Source organism: Antechinus flavipes, chromosome 5, assembly GCF_016432865.1.
Source record: "Antechinus flavipes isolate AdamAnt ecotype Samford, QLD, Australia chromosome 5, AdamAnt_v2, whole genome shotgun sequence".
Lineage (NCBI taxonomy): Eukaryota > Metazoa > Chordata > Mammalia > Dasyuromorphia > Dasyuridae > Antechinus > Antechinus flavipes.
This window is the reverse complement of record NC_067402.1, coordinates 272491772-272507281: the sequence shown is the minus strand read 5'-3', so window position 1 is coordinate 272507281 and position 15510 is coordinate 272491772. Positions and strand designations below refer to the sequence as shown.

The following is a 15510-nucleotide window of genomic DNA, read 5'->3' as shown; positions in this document are numbered from 1 at the left end:
CTTATAATAACGTATACTAATAATATACAGTCCACTGTGTGCCTGGTACTGAGTCTCACAACAACTCTGGGAAATAGGTGCCATTATTATGCTCATTTTACAATAGAGGACTCTGGTGTAGGAGAATGTTAAGTAGCTTATCCAAGGTCACACAGTTAATAAGTGTCTGAGGCTGGATTGGAACTGGATCTTCCTGACTCCAGACCCAGTGCCCCCTACCTCACTGGGAACTCACAGGGAAGGTGAATGTAGCCATAGAGCAATTGAGATTCTCCTTCTAGGAATGGCAGTGTTGAGCTGATTATTATTCCCAGAGAAAACAGGGAAAGCAGACACGGGAAGAGGAAGCGTATTCGGGCTATGATATGATGTCCCGATAGCTGGAGAGCAGCAGCCCACTTGAGTGAGTCCAGGTAGGAAGAACTCTCTATCGACCCCAGAGCAAGGGCTGGAGGTAAAGAGGAATTTCCTGAAGACAGCCAGGGAGATGTCTAGAGTTTGCTGCAGAAGTTTTTATAACTTTCCTATTCCCTGCTTCTTACATTGTGACCTCCTAAAGGTCGGAGACTTTTTTTTTTTTTTTTACTTATTTTGTATCCCCAGTATTTAGCACAGAAGCAGCAGTGGATGGTCCAATTCCTAGAGTCAGGAAGACCCAAATTCAATTATGGCCTCAAGACACTTCCTAGCTGTGTGATTCCGGACAAGACATTTTACCCTTTTTGCCTCAGTTTCCTCATCTGTAACATGGGAATAATAGCACCTATCTCCCAAGGTTAATATGAAGATCAAAGTATTTTTTACAGTAATAATTGGAAGCACTTAGTATGGTGCCTGATACACAGTAAGACCTATAATTGCTGGGTTATTTGATTAAAAATAATTTTGAGTGTAGCAAGTTCCATTGTCATCAAAGATGAAAAATGTTTTAAAAACGCAGAGACAAATTTGTTCCATCCTTTATCACTCTCCTTCCATCTTCATTTTCAGATACTATTGGAATGATTTGGCCCAGTGCCTGGCATACAATAAGCACTTAATAGATGCGTATCAGCTTGTTTAGTTAACTAAATATCACACTAAGCTTACTATAGACTTTTTTCCCTTAGTCCACATTATGTTATGAAGTGATCTTGCTTATAACCTTCTATTATCCTCCTCTATGAGATTTTGCAAATGAGTTGATATCCTAAATTCATTCTGCCCTCAGGGGCCAATTATTGTCACTTGGCAAGGAGACGAAGTGTTTGCTGAGTTGGTTTCTGAGTCCTTTGGGCCTCCCTGTTGTATTTACTTGCTTTATATCAATTAAACATCTGAAGAAAATGGTAACTATCAATGTCAATGTCTTCCTTTACCCATTTCTCATTTCTCAGCATCAACAAAGCATCTGAATGTCAGGCTGGAAATAGGATCATTGTGTTGCTTGTATTTTTCATCTAGCATCCTTTATGAAGACATGACAGTATGATAGTATCCTAAAGAAAGATGCATGGTCAGTATGTGGCTGCCACCCATTACCATGATGACTGACAAGTGGAACTCAAGGACATCCTAGTTATATATGCACAATCCTCTTTTTCTAGCCTCCGTTGATAGTTGACATTTTTCTAGTTTAAAGTCAAAAGAAAATCTTTTTTAAATGGCTATTTTCTGCTGTGAATGACTTCGGCATTCTCAGCAACACAATGACCCAAGACAATTCTGAAGGACTTATGATGAAGGGTACTGTCCATCTCCAAGGGAAGAATTGTGGAGTCTGAATGAAGATTGAAGATACTTTTTCTTTTTTTATTTTGAAGTCTGGGTTTTCTTTCACAGATTGGAAATGTGTATTACATGACTACACATGTGTGATTTATGTCAAACTGCCTGCCATAGAAGCAAGAGAGGGAAAATGTTTAAGGGAAAAATGTTGTTTTTACATGTAATTGGGGGAATAAAATAGTAAATAAAAATAATTTTTAAAAATAAATAAAAATGGATATTTTCAAGGTTAGTTATGAGCAGAAAGGAGGAGAGATTAGTGGATGAGAATAAAAGATAATAGATGAATAGCCAGGGACTACACTGGTTTTTATGAACTATTAAAAGCTGAAGAAAGGCTCTAGAAGACCATGAAGGGTTTCTCTGTGAAGGGTTTATGGAAATACATGAAGAATAGTCCAGGATAAGAGGGCATGAATGGACTGTGATCTGAAGAGTGGACGGAGTACTGAGTGACACATGAGAAGATCACAACTTCTTTGAAATGAATCAAAACTCCCAACTTTGTAGAGCCCAGGGGTCTACTCTCAGTTTGCAAGGAGTTCTGAGTGCTTCAAGTGTACTGTTGGGCTCCAGTTTGATCAGCTAGCTGAAACCAACAGACTCAAGTTCAAGTATGAAATGAATGTTCTCTGTATTGATAAATTCTAGCCCGGGGTGATCTCAAATTACAAAGGCAGAATTTTTATTCACTTCTGTCAGATAAGCAATATTCCCAGGTCTGGGAGGCCTGACCTCATAAATGAATTTACAACGAACACCCATGATTCATTTTCCTGAAGCGTAAAGAGAGATGAAAATTTCACAAGTCTTGGTCCTTCCACAACACCACTGAACTTGGGAGCAACCACTTCAAAGGCTGGCTCCCCAGAAGGGAGATGCATCAGAAGCCCAACTTCTTGAAGCTGTGACCTTTTCACATGACCACATTCTGCAAACTCAGTCTAGGGCTACTGCAGACAAACAACCCACCAGAGGCACATCTTCCTAATTTGGGAGTTTTAATAACTGTATAATACATTGGGGCTCCTTAGGGGAGAAAGGGTGACAAGTCATGAATCTATTCTAATTACTTATCTTCGGAGAATTGAATTAGAAACAAATCATTTTCTCTTTCTCTCTAACGGTAAATGAATTAGAATAGATGCTCATACTTGCTGACTTGAATGCTCCAGGGATATGTTTATAAGAACAAAGTTTGGTAGCAAGTTCTAAAAACTGAATAATGAGTAAAATTTTATTTTAAGCTCAAGGGGCATGCCAATAACAAAAAGAGTCAATAATTGTTAATTTGAGGAACTGAAAGAGACTGACGTAACAGTTTAGCTTTTATAGAATATAAGCTTACTTAGGGCATGTACTGTTTCATTTCTCTCCGCATCAGCAGTCTCACATACCAAAAAATCAATCAACAAAAAACATCTGCCAAGTGTCCAATATGTATACTACAGAGGGCACTGGGAAATAAGATTAAAAAATTGAGTCTCTGCCCTTGAGCTTAGAATAATAAAAAATAATAGTCTCTCTCTCTCTCTCTCTCTCTCTCTCTCTCTTCACACCTGCCTCCCTCCCTGGGGCTCACTCTTTGATGGGATGCTTCCTCCCAGAACCTCCATTTTAAGGTCACTTCCTTACTTTCCAACTTGAACCCTTGACTCTTCTGGATGTTTTCTTCCATTTCCCCACTCCCTACTCCTTTTTCAGCTTTCTCCTTCTTCCCCCTACGTGTCTTCTCCCATCAGAACGTAGCTCCTTGAGGACAGGGGCTGTCTCTACTTGCAATTGTAACCTCAATCCTGTGAAGAGTATGTGGTCTCTTCAGCAACTGGTGGTGATGACGGTGATTCTACAATGCAATTAAATTAAAACTCAAATCCACTTTTTTTGAGATATCAAGATGTGCTTGTGATATGTTTGATGTTCTAAAAAGCAAAATCAGGAATCAAGACTCAGAACAATATAGTTTCTGGCTCTGTCTTTTAACAGGGAAGTCCAAAAACTGAATAGCAACTCCTATTTCTAAGTCATTTTAAGGCTTAGCTTTCTGCCAAAAATAACAAGATAGGTAAATCTGACACCTTTTTCGTCTTACAGTGGGAACAACTGAGAATCAGTTGCCTGGTGGCATACCAAGGTACCTTATCCCTTGAAATGTTCAAGCAAGATGGAATTACCATCTGGTAGGAAGGGCACAGAAGGGAATTCTTCCCTGGCTGGAACATAGAACTAGAGAGACTCCTTGGGCCTATAATTAATAATAGGCTAAGTCCTTTTTAGAACCAAGCCCGCTATGAGCTATTCTCTTCCTCCTCATAGTGTCTTCTATTTAATGGCATCTTTCTCCTTACTCTCAATCTGTGAAATTGGTTTTAAGGTAGAAAAAGGATGTGAAAATGGAATGGTCAAGGACTTTCTAATTACCTTGATTTGCTTGACCTTACTATCCCGAAGAGATAACAGACCTGGAAATCAGATAAAACTGAACATTCTTTGATGGATGTGTCCAAAGTTTCTTGTGGTATTCGCATGCTGGAAATTCCTTGCAATACTGGCATCCTGAATTCAGAAATTCCCTTGCTCTTCCAGATGATATGAATCAGTCTGAGTTGGTTATCTCCCAGTTCCAAAAAACCCAGGCCAGAGATGACCTGATAAAAGACCAGTGATTACATCTACCCCATGATTTTTGTCTTCATAACCCCGCTGCCCATGACTACCTTGAGTTCAGTTCTGTGTTCCTATGTGTGCATGTCCACTTACTCAAGAGCAATCAAGTCACAGATAAAGAATAAAATAATAATAATAGCTAACATTAATATAGCACCTACTATAGGCAATATGCTAAGCACTTTACGATTCCATCTCATTTAGTCCTCACAATAACCCTGAGAGGTAGGTGTTCTTATTATCTTCGTTTTAAAGATGAGGAAACTGAGGCAGTCAAAGTTTAAGTGTTGGAGACCAGATTTGAACTACAAACCCATATGATCAAAAAGGCTTTGGTGATGGATAGAAGGCTTCTACACCTATTCTTCATATGATCCTCACCCCAAAGAAAGGTAAAGCAAAAAAACGGCATTATACCTATTTAACAGATGAGGAAACAGGCTCACACACTAATAAGAAGGAAAGTTCGGTTCCCTCTCCAATTCAAAAAAGCCCATAGGAACACATTAAAGCACCTAACGGCTGAGTCAACCACCCAAAGCACTGAATTAAAATCACTTCAAGACTGGGCTGAAATAACCCATTCAGAAAGAATCCTGCAGATATGAAAACACTCCTTAGTGGTTAGTGTGGCCATCCTCCTGCCTGAACAGCTTTCAGGACAGTCCAGTTATAAAACTGCCCTCCATCCACAAAAGGATCCTCCTTCCTGCCAACTGGGGACAGCCTGGTTAATTCCACCTGAGAGAAAGAGGCTGAAGGACACAAAGGCAGGCCCACCAGAAGAGACCAGCCGTCCAAAAGCGGCTCATAAATGGACAGTCTGGTGAGTTATTTTTTTTTTCAACCAGCCTGGACACAGCCCAGCCTGATGGTCAGTCTGTTTGCTTGTTTAAAAAAAAAAAAAGAAAAGAAAAGAAAAGAAAGAAAGAAAAAGAGAGAGAAAGAGAGAGACAGACATTTCAAACAGGATTCCAAAAGTTTATTCATACAAATAACATCTGTAAAATTCGTTTAAAAAATGTATAGCAAAGGGAAAACAAAAGGATTTGTGTACAAACTGGTAGCATTTGATAGACACTTACACAGTAAGAGGTTTACAACATGTGGTCAGAGAGAAAACAACTAGAGGATAAGGTGGGATTCCCGATACAAACACCAGAATGATCAGGAGGGATTGCTTCCAAGGTCCCAGAAGAGCTCCAAAACAAAGCCCCTCTGGATTCACTGTTCAGGACAACATAAGGGGCCAGCCCTTCTGTCATTATATATAATCATGTCATTCTGTGCTCTTTCCTTTATTATCCTATTTTGGAAGCCCTGGAGGAGGAAAGGTATCTTGATGGGAGAAAAGGCACATAAACAAATAACCCTTAAAGCAAAACTGTACAAACGTGCTTTAAAAGTATTGTATCTTAAAAGCAATAACAACAATGAGAAATGACGTAGTATAGTGGAGAGGACTCCCAAGTCCAGAGTCAGGAAATCCTAGTTTCAAATCTTGCCTCAGACAGTTAGTAGGCTGTGAGACCCTAGGCAAGTCAGCTACGTCTCTGTGCCTCTGTTTCCTGCTCTATAAAATGAGAAGGCTGGACTAAGCGGCTTCCAACTTTCTTCCGGCTCTAAATTTATAATTCCACTAACAGGCTGTGCCCAGCTTTGTGTAAAAGAGCTGTTTCTGGAAAAGCCCATGTGGAAATACTGCTACATATCCAATTTTTACCAGACAAAAGAGAAATGACAATTTACATGCTAACTAGTTCCTGTTTTAAAGGGAAAGACAACATCAATAATTTCAGATTTTCATATTTTGGTTTGGGCTAAAATGGGATATACCTGAGGCTCCTTTTCTCTTCTCACCATGAGAGAGAACTTAGCTCATGGAAAACTCCAGAGAGCTTGGGGTGTTCTTAGCCTCCCTCTCCTTCAATGAGCTCTAAAGTTGTCCTGAATTCCGCACATCCATGCTACAAATACGTGTCATGATGTATTTCCTTGGTCACAAGTCCCTCAGCTTAGCACTGACAACAGAGAGCTTGTCAGTTCCACACCCATGGGTGACGTTGGTCACTGTGTCAAAGATCCCACTACAGAACTAGTTTCTCATATGGTCTTAAGACTGGCAAACTGCATTTTAATAATGCAAAAAAGCTTGGCATTTTTAATTCACATGGCTAGCCATATTTCTGGAATAATTTGAAGAGGACCAAGGGCTTCTCCCTCAGATATGACAGTGACAGCCCTATTGATCTCCAATTTATAGACTACAAAACTGAGGCTCCAAACAGTAAAGGGAGTTGCCCACGGGTGAGGGGCAAAACTCCAGCTCTGCTGGTCTCATTTCACAGCTTTCATGATGAAAGAACTCTGGGCTTGCAGAAAAGAACCTGAGCGTTTGGGCCCTCAATTAGCCACTATGGGACCTTGGGCAGTGTCCCCATCTAGAGGACTCCATGAGGGAGCTCTTTTGTATAAAGATACTCCCCTCCTGCTTCTTTCCCATCCTGGTTTGGCTGCACCATTAGCAGATTTCAAGAGTCCTGATATAGTCATGGTCCCCCAATAAGGAACAATCCTCTTAAGCCATTCCTTTACACATGAACCAAATCCTATGGAGTTCTTTGTTGGTTTAAAAAAAAAAATAACAGCATTTATAATCTCACTGAGATGGAAGGAACTTCCAATGACCACCTGGTTCATTTTGTAGATAAAGAAACTTAAGACCCAAAGAGATTAGCAGAACAGTCACATTCAGGACACTTTCCCTTAATAAAGATGGGTTTCCCCTCCCCAAAGCTATTTTCCAGTAGAAAGGTATTCACCCACCCAAAATAAATGGATTCTAATAAATTTGAGTTCAGATAATGAAGGATTCTGACCAGGATGTAGAGATGACGGGATCAAGAACTCAAGACATCAGTCCCAAATCACATTTCTAGAGTCTGCTGATAGCTGGCCCATACTCCAGGGAAGTGGGAGTGGAAGGAAGTGAAAATATGTGGATTAATAGATTTGGTTTTTCCTCATCCTTCCATAATAACTGCTTTCTAAAGGAGCAAGTTTGAAATCTAAAGATTCATTTTACTGAGTCAATCTAAATCAACATTTCAAACAAAAGACATTTTTAAAGCAGTTTTTTGGGGGGATAGCCCAGATCTGTGATTTCACTGTAAAGGCCCCTGGTATGAAAACTCCCTTCAGTATACTGCCACTTCCAGCTGTTTGAGGCACTGATAGGTTAATGACTTTCCCCTTCACGGCAGAGGCAGGAAGTGACCTCATGTCTTCCTGACCCCAAAGCCAGTTGGGTCTCCCGCCACTACAGAACACTGCTTCTCATAAAGCACATTTATGGGATACAAATCATAATAATTTAAAAGATAGCCTCCTCTTAAATGCCTTCCCCCACAAGAGGAAGGGAGGGAGGTAAGAGTTGATCTGTGAAAGCACCTTCCTAGAATGACCCTCCAAATCTGAAAGGCATTTCCCCTGCTTCCCAAATATCTACTTTTTTTCTGAGTCTCATTAATTATGTCAACCAATTTGAAAATGTCTGAAAATAGAATTATATCAACAGTGTAACAAGCTACATAAATTTCCTTTTGCATCTGAAAGTACAAACTGTTAACAACAATAATGATTATGGAAAACAAGATTAAAGGTGTGCTCATTTGGGGAAAAATCTACATAAACATTATTCATCTGACAACAAGCACTTGTAATGAGTTCAATACTGCAAAATGATTCACAGTTTAGTATCCTTGACATACAGAGTCTGATTGGGACATCCCCACCCCCCATTCCACCTAGCCACAAGCAGTCACAGATGCCTTACTTACACTGGGCAGAGCACTATCATTCTAAAGCTTGGAGTACATATAAAATTCCAAGATTATCAACAGTCACATATGTTTTGAAACTAGGAGACACGTGTATGGTCTTGAGGTTGGTTCCATTTGTGTAGAAGGTCTGTAACGATTCACCGGTGTCCACGTTCCACCACTATCAAAAGACAAAAGAAATTCTCAGATTCAGTTAATGGTCTCCACAATGAATGACAAAATCAGAGAATCCAAGAGCTAGAAAGGACCTTAGCGGCTTCCTTGTTCAACCCATAGTTACAATAAAGAGCGTTGTGTCCCTGCTAACTGCCATCCATGCCTTCACTCCCCTTCCACTCCCAAGCCCACTTAAAACCAACACAACTGCAGGTGGCAGGGCCCTCACGTGGAGAGGGCATCTGAAGGGCAATGTGGGGTAGGGAAGACCTGGGTTCAAAGCTTGATTCTGGCATTTGATCTAGTATAAAATTGACAAACTTGAGCCTCAACCTCCTTCGCTGCAAAGTAAGACTATTCCTATTACACACAATGGCAGTCTCACTGGGTTGTGAGTTCAGTCAGATTGCATAGAAAGCATTCTGTAATGTTAAAGTGCTACCTAAAGGTCAGCTATTGTCAATCTGATGTTAGGAGGAGGTTCTGATGGAGCTGGTCCAAAGATGTTTGCTATGCTCTTATTGGGCATATGCTAGGCTATGCTCTTATTATATACTTCATGCTTTTTAAACTCTTAGCCAAGTGAATAAAATGACCTCTTGCTGTAACTTCAATTAAAATAATTTGTCATTTACCAGTCAGCCTCCCCCGGTCCCATAGTGACTGCGACACAAATCAATCCGGCACCAAGCATGGATTAAGTGCCTGTTATGTGCCAGGCTTTGTGCTAAATACTAGTGTTACAAAGACAAGAAGGAGATGCTTCCTGTTCTCCTAGAGATCAGAGACTGATAAGGGAGACATGAAAACAACTATGACAGAGACAGGGTCTGCAGTAAAGGAAGCAACCGTCTGAAGGAAGCAGGGATTCTAGAAGAGAGAGCAAGGAGGCTCTCTCCAGCCACGATGGCATGGTCTGTGGGATGATCACACCCCACAGTGAAACTTTCACCTCCCAGACTGTTTGTGGAGTTGGGGTCTGAGTCCAGGAAGACTGGGGGAAGCTCGGCTGATTGGGAACGCCCAGAGTGAGAAGGAAGCAGCACGCCAAGTCGGCTGGCTGCAGGAGAGAGGAGCTCCACATCTGGGGTTCCAGGTCAGAGGGGAGAGCTGGAGGGAAGCTAGAGGCACCACCTCCTCACCCCACGATTCAAGGTGCTTACACTAATAGTTCTTAATTAAAAAATAATAATAATAATGAACTGGTAATGAGGAAAGAACCCAAGCATAGAAACTTACTATGGGAACAAGAAAGACTGGGGATCATCTTCAGAGGACACTGAAGTAAAAAAAGAAAAAAAAAAAAAGCCTCTTCTACTCCAAAGAGTAATGTTAAATAGCTTCCTGCCCAGAGAGAACTTACAAAAAACTCAAAAAAAAAAACTTCAAAAACCAAGTAAGAGTGCTTTGAAGAATAATTTTAAAAAAGAACCATCTAAGAAAAAGACTATGGGAAAAAAAATTAACCAATTAGAAAAGGAGATACAATCTTAAAAATGAAAATAATTCTTTGACAATTAGGACTGGGCAAGGGGAAGCCATTAAAGCTATAAGAGACTACAAAATAACAAAACAAAATATAAAGAATGAAAAAAATAGAACAGAATCTAAAACATAAGAAAAACAACATATCTGGAGAACAGATCAAAAAGAGAAAATATAAAGAATAATTGGAAAATATAAAGAATAAAAACTGTGACCAATTGTCCTGAAGAACAGGAGGGAAAAGTACAAATTGAAAAAATTCACTGATCACCACTTCTAAGAGATCCTTTGTGGAAAACATTTAGGAATATTATTGCCAAGTTTCAAAATCCTCAGATCAAAGAGAATATTTTGCAAGAAAAAAACAAACAAAACCAATTCAAATATGCTGGAACTATAATTAGAATTATACAGGATTTACCAGCAGCCATAATAAAAGACTGCAGGTCCTGTAATAATATATACCAGCAATCAAAAGAACTAAGCCTATAGCCAAAAATATATCCAGCAAAATTATCCATAATATTGAATGAAAAAAATGGATATTCAACAAACTTATTTCCAAGGAACTCAACATGAATAAATCATTTGTGATTTTTACACAGAAACATATATCATATGTGATTGACATCAGTAACTGCACTGCTCAAAAGAAAGATTGGGGCCAAGTTAAACATGATCTGATTCTAAAATGCAAAACTGTTATGGAATGATCTGTAAGGAATGATCAGCAGGATAAATACAGAGAGGCTTGGAGAGACCTACATGGACTGATGCTAAGTGAGATGAGCAGAACCAGGAGATCATTATACACTTCGACAACGATATTGTATGAGGATGTATTCTGATGCAAGTGGATTTCTATGACAAAGAGCCCTAACTGAGTTTCAATGGATAAATAATGGACAGAAACAGCTACACCCAAAGAAGGAACACTGGGAAATGAATGTGAACTATTTGCATTTTTGATTTTCTTCCCGAGTTATTTTTACCTTCTGAATCCAATTCTCCCTGTGCAACAGGAGAACTGTTCGGTTCTGCAAATATGTATTGTATCTAGGATATACTGCAACATATTTAATATATATAGGACTGCTTGCCATCTTGGGGGGGTGGGGGGGTGGGGGGAGGGAGGGGAAAAAACGAAACATAAGCGAGTGCAAGGGATAATGTTGTAAAAAAATTACCCTGGCATGGATTCTGTCAATACAAAATTATTATTAAAAAAATTAAAAAAATAAAATGCAAAACTGTCTAGGAAAAGGTTAAAAAAAAAACTTTACACAAATGAAGTGCAGATGAAGAACTGGCAGAGCCATTAAAGGAGGGAAGAAGGCTCATAGTTTTGAAAACCCATTCACATTGGGAATGGGTTCCATACACACACACACACACACACACACACACACACACCATGAAGCATATAGCGCCCTCCAAAATCTATAAAGAAATCAGGGAGGAGGAAATAGGATAAAGGATGTATACAAAGATGTATAGATTTATGGCAGCAGGACAAAATTGTAGATTAATAGGAAAGGGATAAAGGGGGGAAGGGTGATATAGGATAAGATGGAATACAAAAGGGTGTTTAATTAACAAGAGTGGGATAAGATCTATAGGTTAATGGGAATGGAATAAAGAGGGAAAGAAAGGGTAGAGAGAGAAGATAAGGAAGAGATCCTTGAATGGAGGAGGTAGGGGTGGACAAAGAGGGTTAAGGAGAAGCAAAATTAAAGTAGAAGAGATAGCAGGGAAATAAGAGATATACAAGGATCAGGAGTAGAATTTATTGGGGGAAAAAAGTAGGATTGGTAATCATTGATCTTAGACAAAGCCAAAGATTCAACCAAGAGACTAACATCATATGTCAGTCATATTAATATTGTTTTAGAGCCATGTTTACACATGGATAAATGTGTGTGCATATACATATACAAACATATGTGTGTCTGAATATATGTGGATATGTATGCGTGTAAATATATATATGTGTACATAGATAAATATATATATGTGTGAATATATATGTGGATATGAATATATTTTATATATATGTAGATGTATGTATGTCTGTATGGAGAGTGAAGAGAAAGAGAGAGTATATATGTATATATAAATGGAAGCAAAAAAAGATGGGCATTCATGAATATAATTTCTTCCATTATTGGGTATTCTTTCTTGAAATGAAAACTTATCGATATATACTTTGAATCCTCCCTGATATTCTGCTGGGCATATGACAATGTTTTGTTTGTTGTTGTTGTTTTTTATTTTCCTTTTCTTTTATTATTATTATTTTTTCTTTATTTCCTATTTAGTTCAAAATAACTACAGAAAATAAAATGCTTGGGAGTTGACCTACTAACACATGAACTATGTGAGCATAATTATAAAACACTTTTCATATAAATTAAGTCAGATATAAACAATTGGGAAAATAGTAATTGTTCAAGGGTAGGTCAAGAGTGAAGGAAGATGGCCTAGCAATACCAGCTCTCAAATTATATTATAAAATGGTAATCATCAAAAAAAAAAAATCTGGTACTGGCTAAGGAACAGTGATAGATCAACAGAATAGATTAGGTATACAATACATAGCAGTAAATGACTACAGCAATGTATTTTTTGATAAACCCAAACATCTAAGTTCTTGAGAAAGGAACTCACTATGACAAAAACTTCTGAAAAAACTGTAACAATTTGAGAAATTAGGTATAAACTATCATCTAACACCATATACACCAAGAGAAGGTCAAAATAGGAACATGCTTTAGATATAAAAAGCAATGCCGTAAGTAAGCAAATTAGGGAAGCATGGAAATTTTTACCTATTAGATCTATGAATAAGGGAAGAATGACCAAACAAGAACTAGAGAACATTAGAGAATGTAAAATGGATAATTTTGATTATATTAAATTTAAAAGGGTAACAAAACTAATACAGCCAACATGAGAAGGAAAGCAAGAAACTGGGAGGAGAGAATTTTATAGCAAGGTTCTCTGATAAAAGTTTCATTTCTCAAATATAGAAAACTCAAGCAAATTTATAAGAATATGAGTCATTCCCCAACTGACAGTCAAAGAATGTGAACAGTAAGTTTTCAAAAGAAGAAATCAAAATATACGAAAAAAAAAATGCTCTAAACCACTGCTCATCGAAGTGAGTAGAAGCAGGAGAGCATGTATACAGCCACAAGATATGATGATCAATTCTGATGGACATGGCTCTTTTCAATAATGAGGTACTTCAGGTCATTTCCAATGAAGAGAGCTGTCTGTACTCAGAGAGAGGACTATGGGGACTGAGTGTGGATCACAACATAGTATTTTCATTTTTTGTTGTTGCTGTTTGCCTGCATTTTGTTTTCTTTCTCATTTTTTTCCTTTTTGATTTGATTTTTCTTATACAGCATGATAATTCGTGGAAATGTGCATAGAAGAATTGAACGTGTTTAACATATATTCAATTACTTGCTGTATAGGGCAGGAGGTGGGGGAAGGAAGGGAGGGCAAAACTGAAACACAAGGTTTTGCAAGGGTGAATGTTGAAAATTATCGATGCATGTTTTGAAAATAAAATGCTATAATTTAAAAGAAACGAAAGAAAAGAAAGAAATCACTGCTCATCAGAGAAATGCATACAAAAACAATGCTTGAGATACTATCCCATACCTGTAAGATTGGCTAATATGACAGAAAAGGAAAATGACAAAAGTTGGAAGGAAAGTGGAAAAATTGGGATATTAATGCACTGCTGGTATAGTTGTGAACCAATCCAACCATTCTGGAGAGCCACCTGTAACTTTGTTGAAAGAGATACAAAATTATGCATATCCTTTGATCCACCAATATCGCTTCTAAGACTATATCTTAAAGGAAAAAAAAAGGAAAGGGATATATATATGTATGTAAAATTATGGTGGCAAAGAACTGGAAATTGTAAGGATACTAACATGACTGTGATAGAATATTGTTGGGTTATAAGCAATGATTAATAGGTCATTTTTAGAAAACCCAGGAATACTTATAATAACTCATGCAGAATGAAGTGAGCAGAATGAGAACACTACATGTACACAGTAACGGCAATATTATACAATGATTAGTTATGAATGACTTAGCTATTCTCAGCAATAAAATGATCCAAAACAATTCTAAAGGAGTCATGATTAAAAAATGCTATCCACCTCCAGAGAAAAAATTGGTGGAGTATGTATGCAGATCAAAGCATACTTTTTTAACTTTATTTTTCTTGGCTTGTTTGGTTTTGGGCTTTTTTTTTTTTTTGGTAACATTAAAGTGGATACATGTTTTGCATCATGGTACATGTATGATCTGTATCAAATTGCTTGTTTTCTCAAGAATAGGGGAAGGCAGGGAGGGTAAGAGAAAATTTGGAACTCAAAATAAAGATGAATGTAAAAAAATTTTTGACTATGTTATTGAGAAAAATAAAATACATTAAGAAAGACAATAATTTTTTAATTCTACCACTGGCACAAGCAGGCTAACTGACCCTGATCAAGCGGCTTCACCTCTAAGGCCCCAAGCTACTCTCTGAGACTTACAGCTGCAGTAAGGGTAAGGGATTGATCAATTTGGAATCTACATGATGGTAACATAAAAAGTATTTTAAAAATGAGTTTTTCCAAAGCTGCACTTCTTTAAAATTCTCCTACGATAATGAGCATTTTTTTTCCCTTGCACTGGTCAGAATCATAGCAGCCTGAGTGCCATTTTATGTTCCTATTCTACAACCCAGCCTGGGCAAACTACAAGCCCTTATTTCTTTAATGCTATCATTAGCAACAACTTGGGGAGTTAAGGATTCTCGGCTCCCAGACACCTCCTTTATCTTCCTGACATTCCATTTCAAAGCCTCCACGCTAAGGAGTAAACAGGCTCCGAAGGCCCATGTTCTCAGACGGCAGAGAAGCCATTTCTTTTCCTTTTAATTTGCTCCATCAGTTTGGATAAATTCCTGAGGCTGTGTAAATGCAGCCAGTACCTTATCATCACAGTGGCTGTTCCACTTTAAAAGACCAGCAGAGAAGAACCACCCAGGGATGGTCAAACAGCTCAGGTCTAAGCTCCCAGGTGAGCAGAAGTTCTGGCTCCGTAGGTGGCCCCTGTGCTCCCAGCCTGAACAAAATCCTGGGGCACAAGAACCTGGGCCTAGACAGTCAGATCGCTACCACTTTACAGAAGCTGTTGTCTCTGACGGGCCCACACCGCAAGGAGGCCTGCACGTACTGACAGTCCTTGCTTTGTTTTAGGGTTCTGAGTGCTTCTGCACGCCGTAAGCCAGGTGAATTCTGACGGAGCGGGAGAGGGACAGCATTCTTGTGACACTGTGCCAGAAGCCCCCACCAGAAAGTGTCTCCTATGTTGGAGACAGGGGACAAAACCTGGGATGCTTCCTGCTCATCTCCACCTCTTAGAACCCCTTGGCTTTTCATTCAAAGCTCAGCCCCAGCGCCACCTGACAGGAGGCCTTTCTTGACTCATTTAACCAAAGCAGCCCTGGATTTTCTTTGTGTAGGTTCTGCACATGTCTAGAAATGTACAAATTATTGCCACAGACTCCCCTCTC

At 38.8% G+C, this 15510-nt stretch overlaps 1 protein-coding gene across 1 annotated transcript in view; it reads right to left on the bottom strand.

Annotated features, from left to right (window-relative positions):
- Positions 1–5394: 5394 nt before the first annotated feature.
- Positions 5395–15510, bottom strand: part of APAF1 (apoptotic peptidase activating factor 1) — an 89437-nt gene continuing 79321 nt past the window's right edge. The window contains exon 27 of the mRNA XM_052001616.1: positions 5395–8436. Within this exon, the coding sequence (XP_051857576.1) occupies positions 8290–8436 (147 nt within the window). The 3' untranslated portion in view covers positions 5395–8289. The remainder of the gene's footprint in view (positions 8437–15510) is intronic.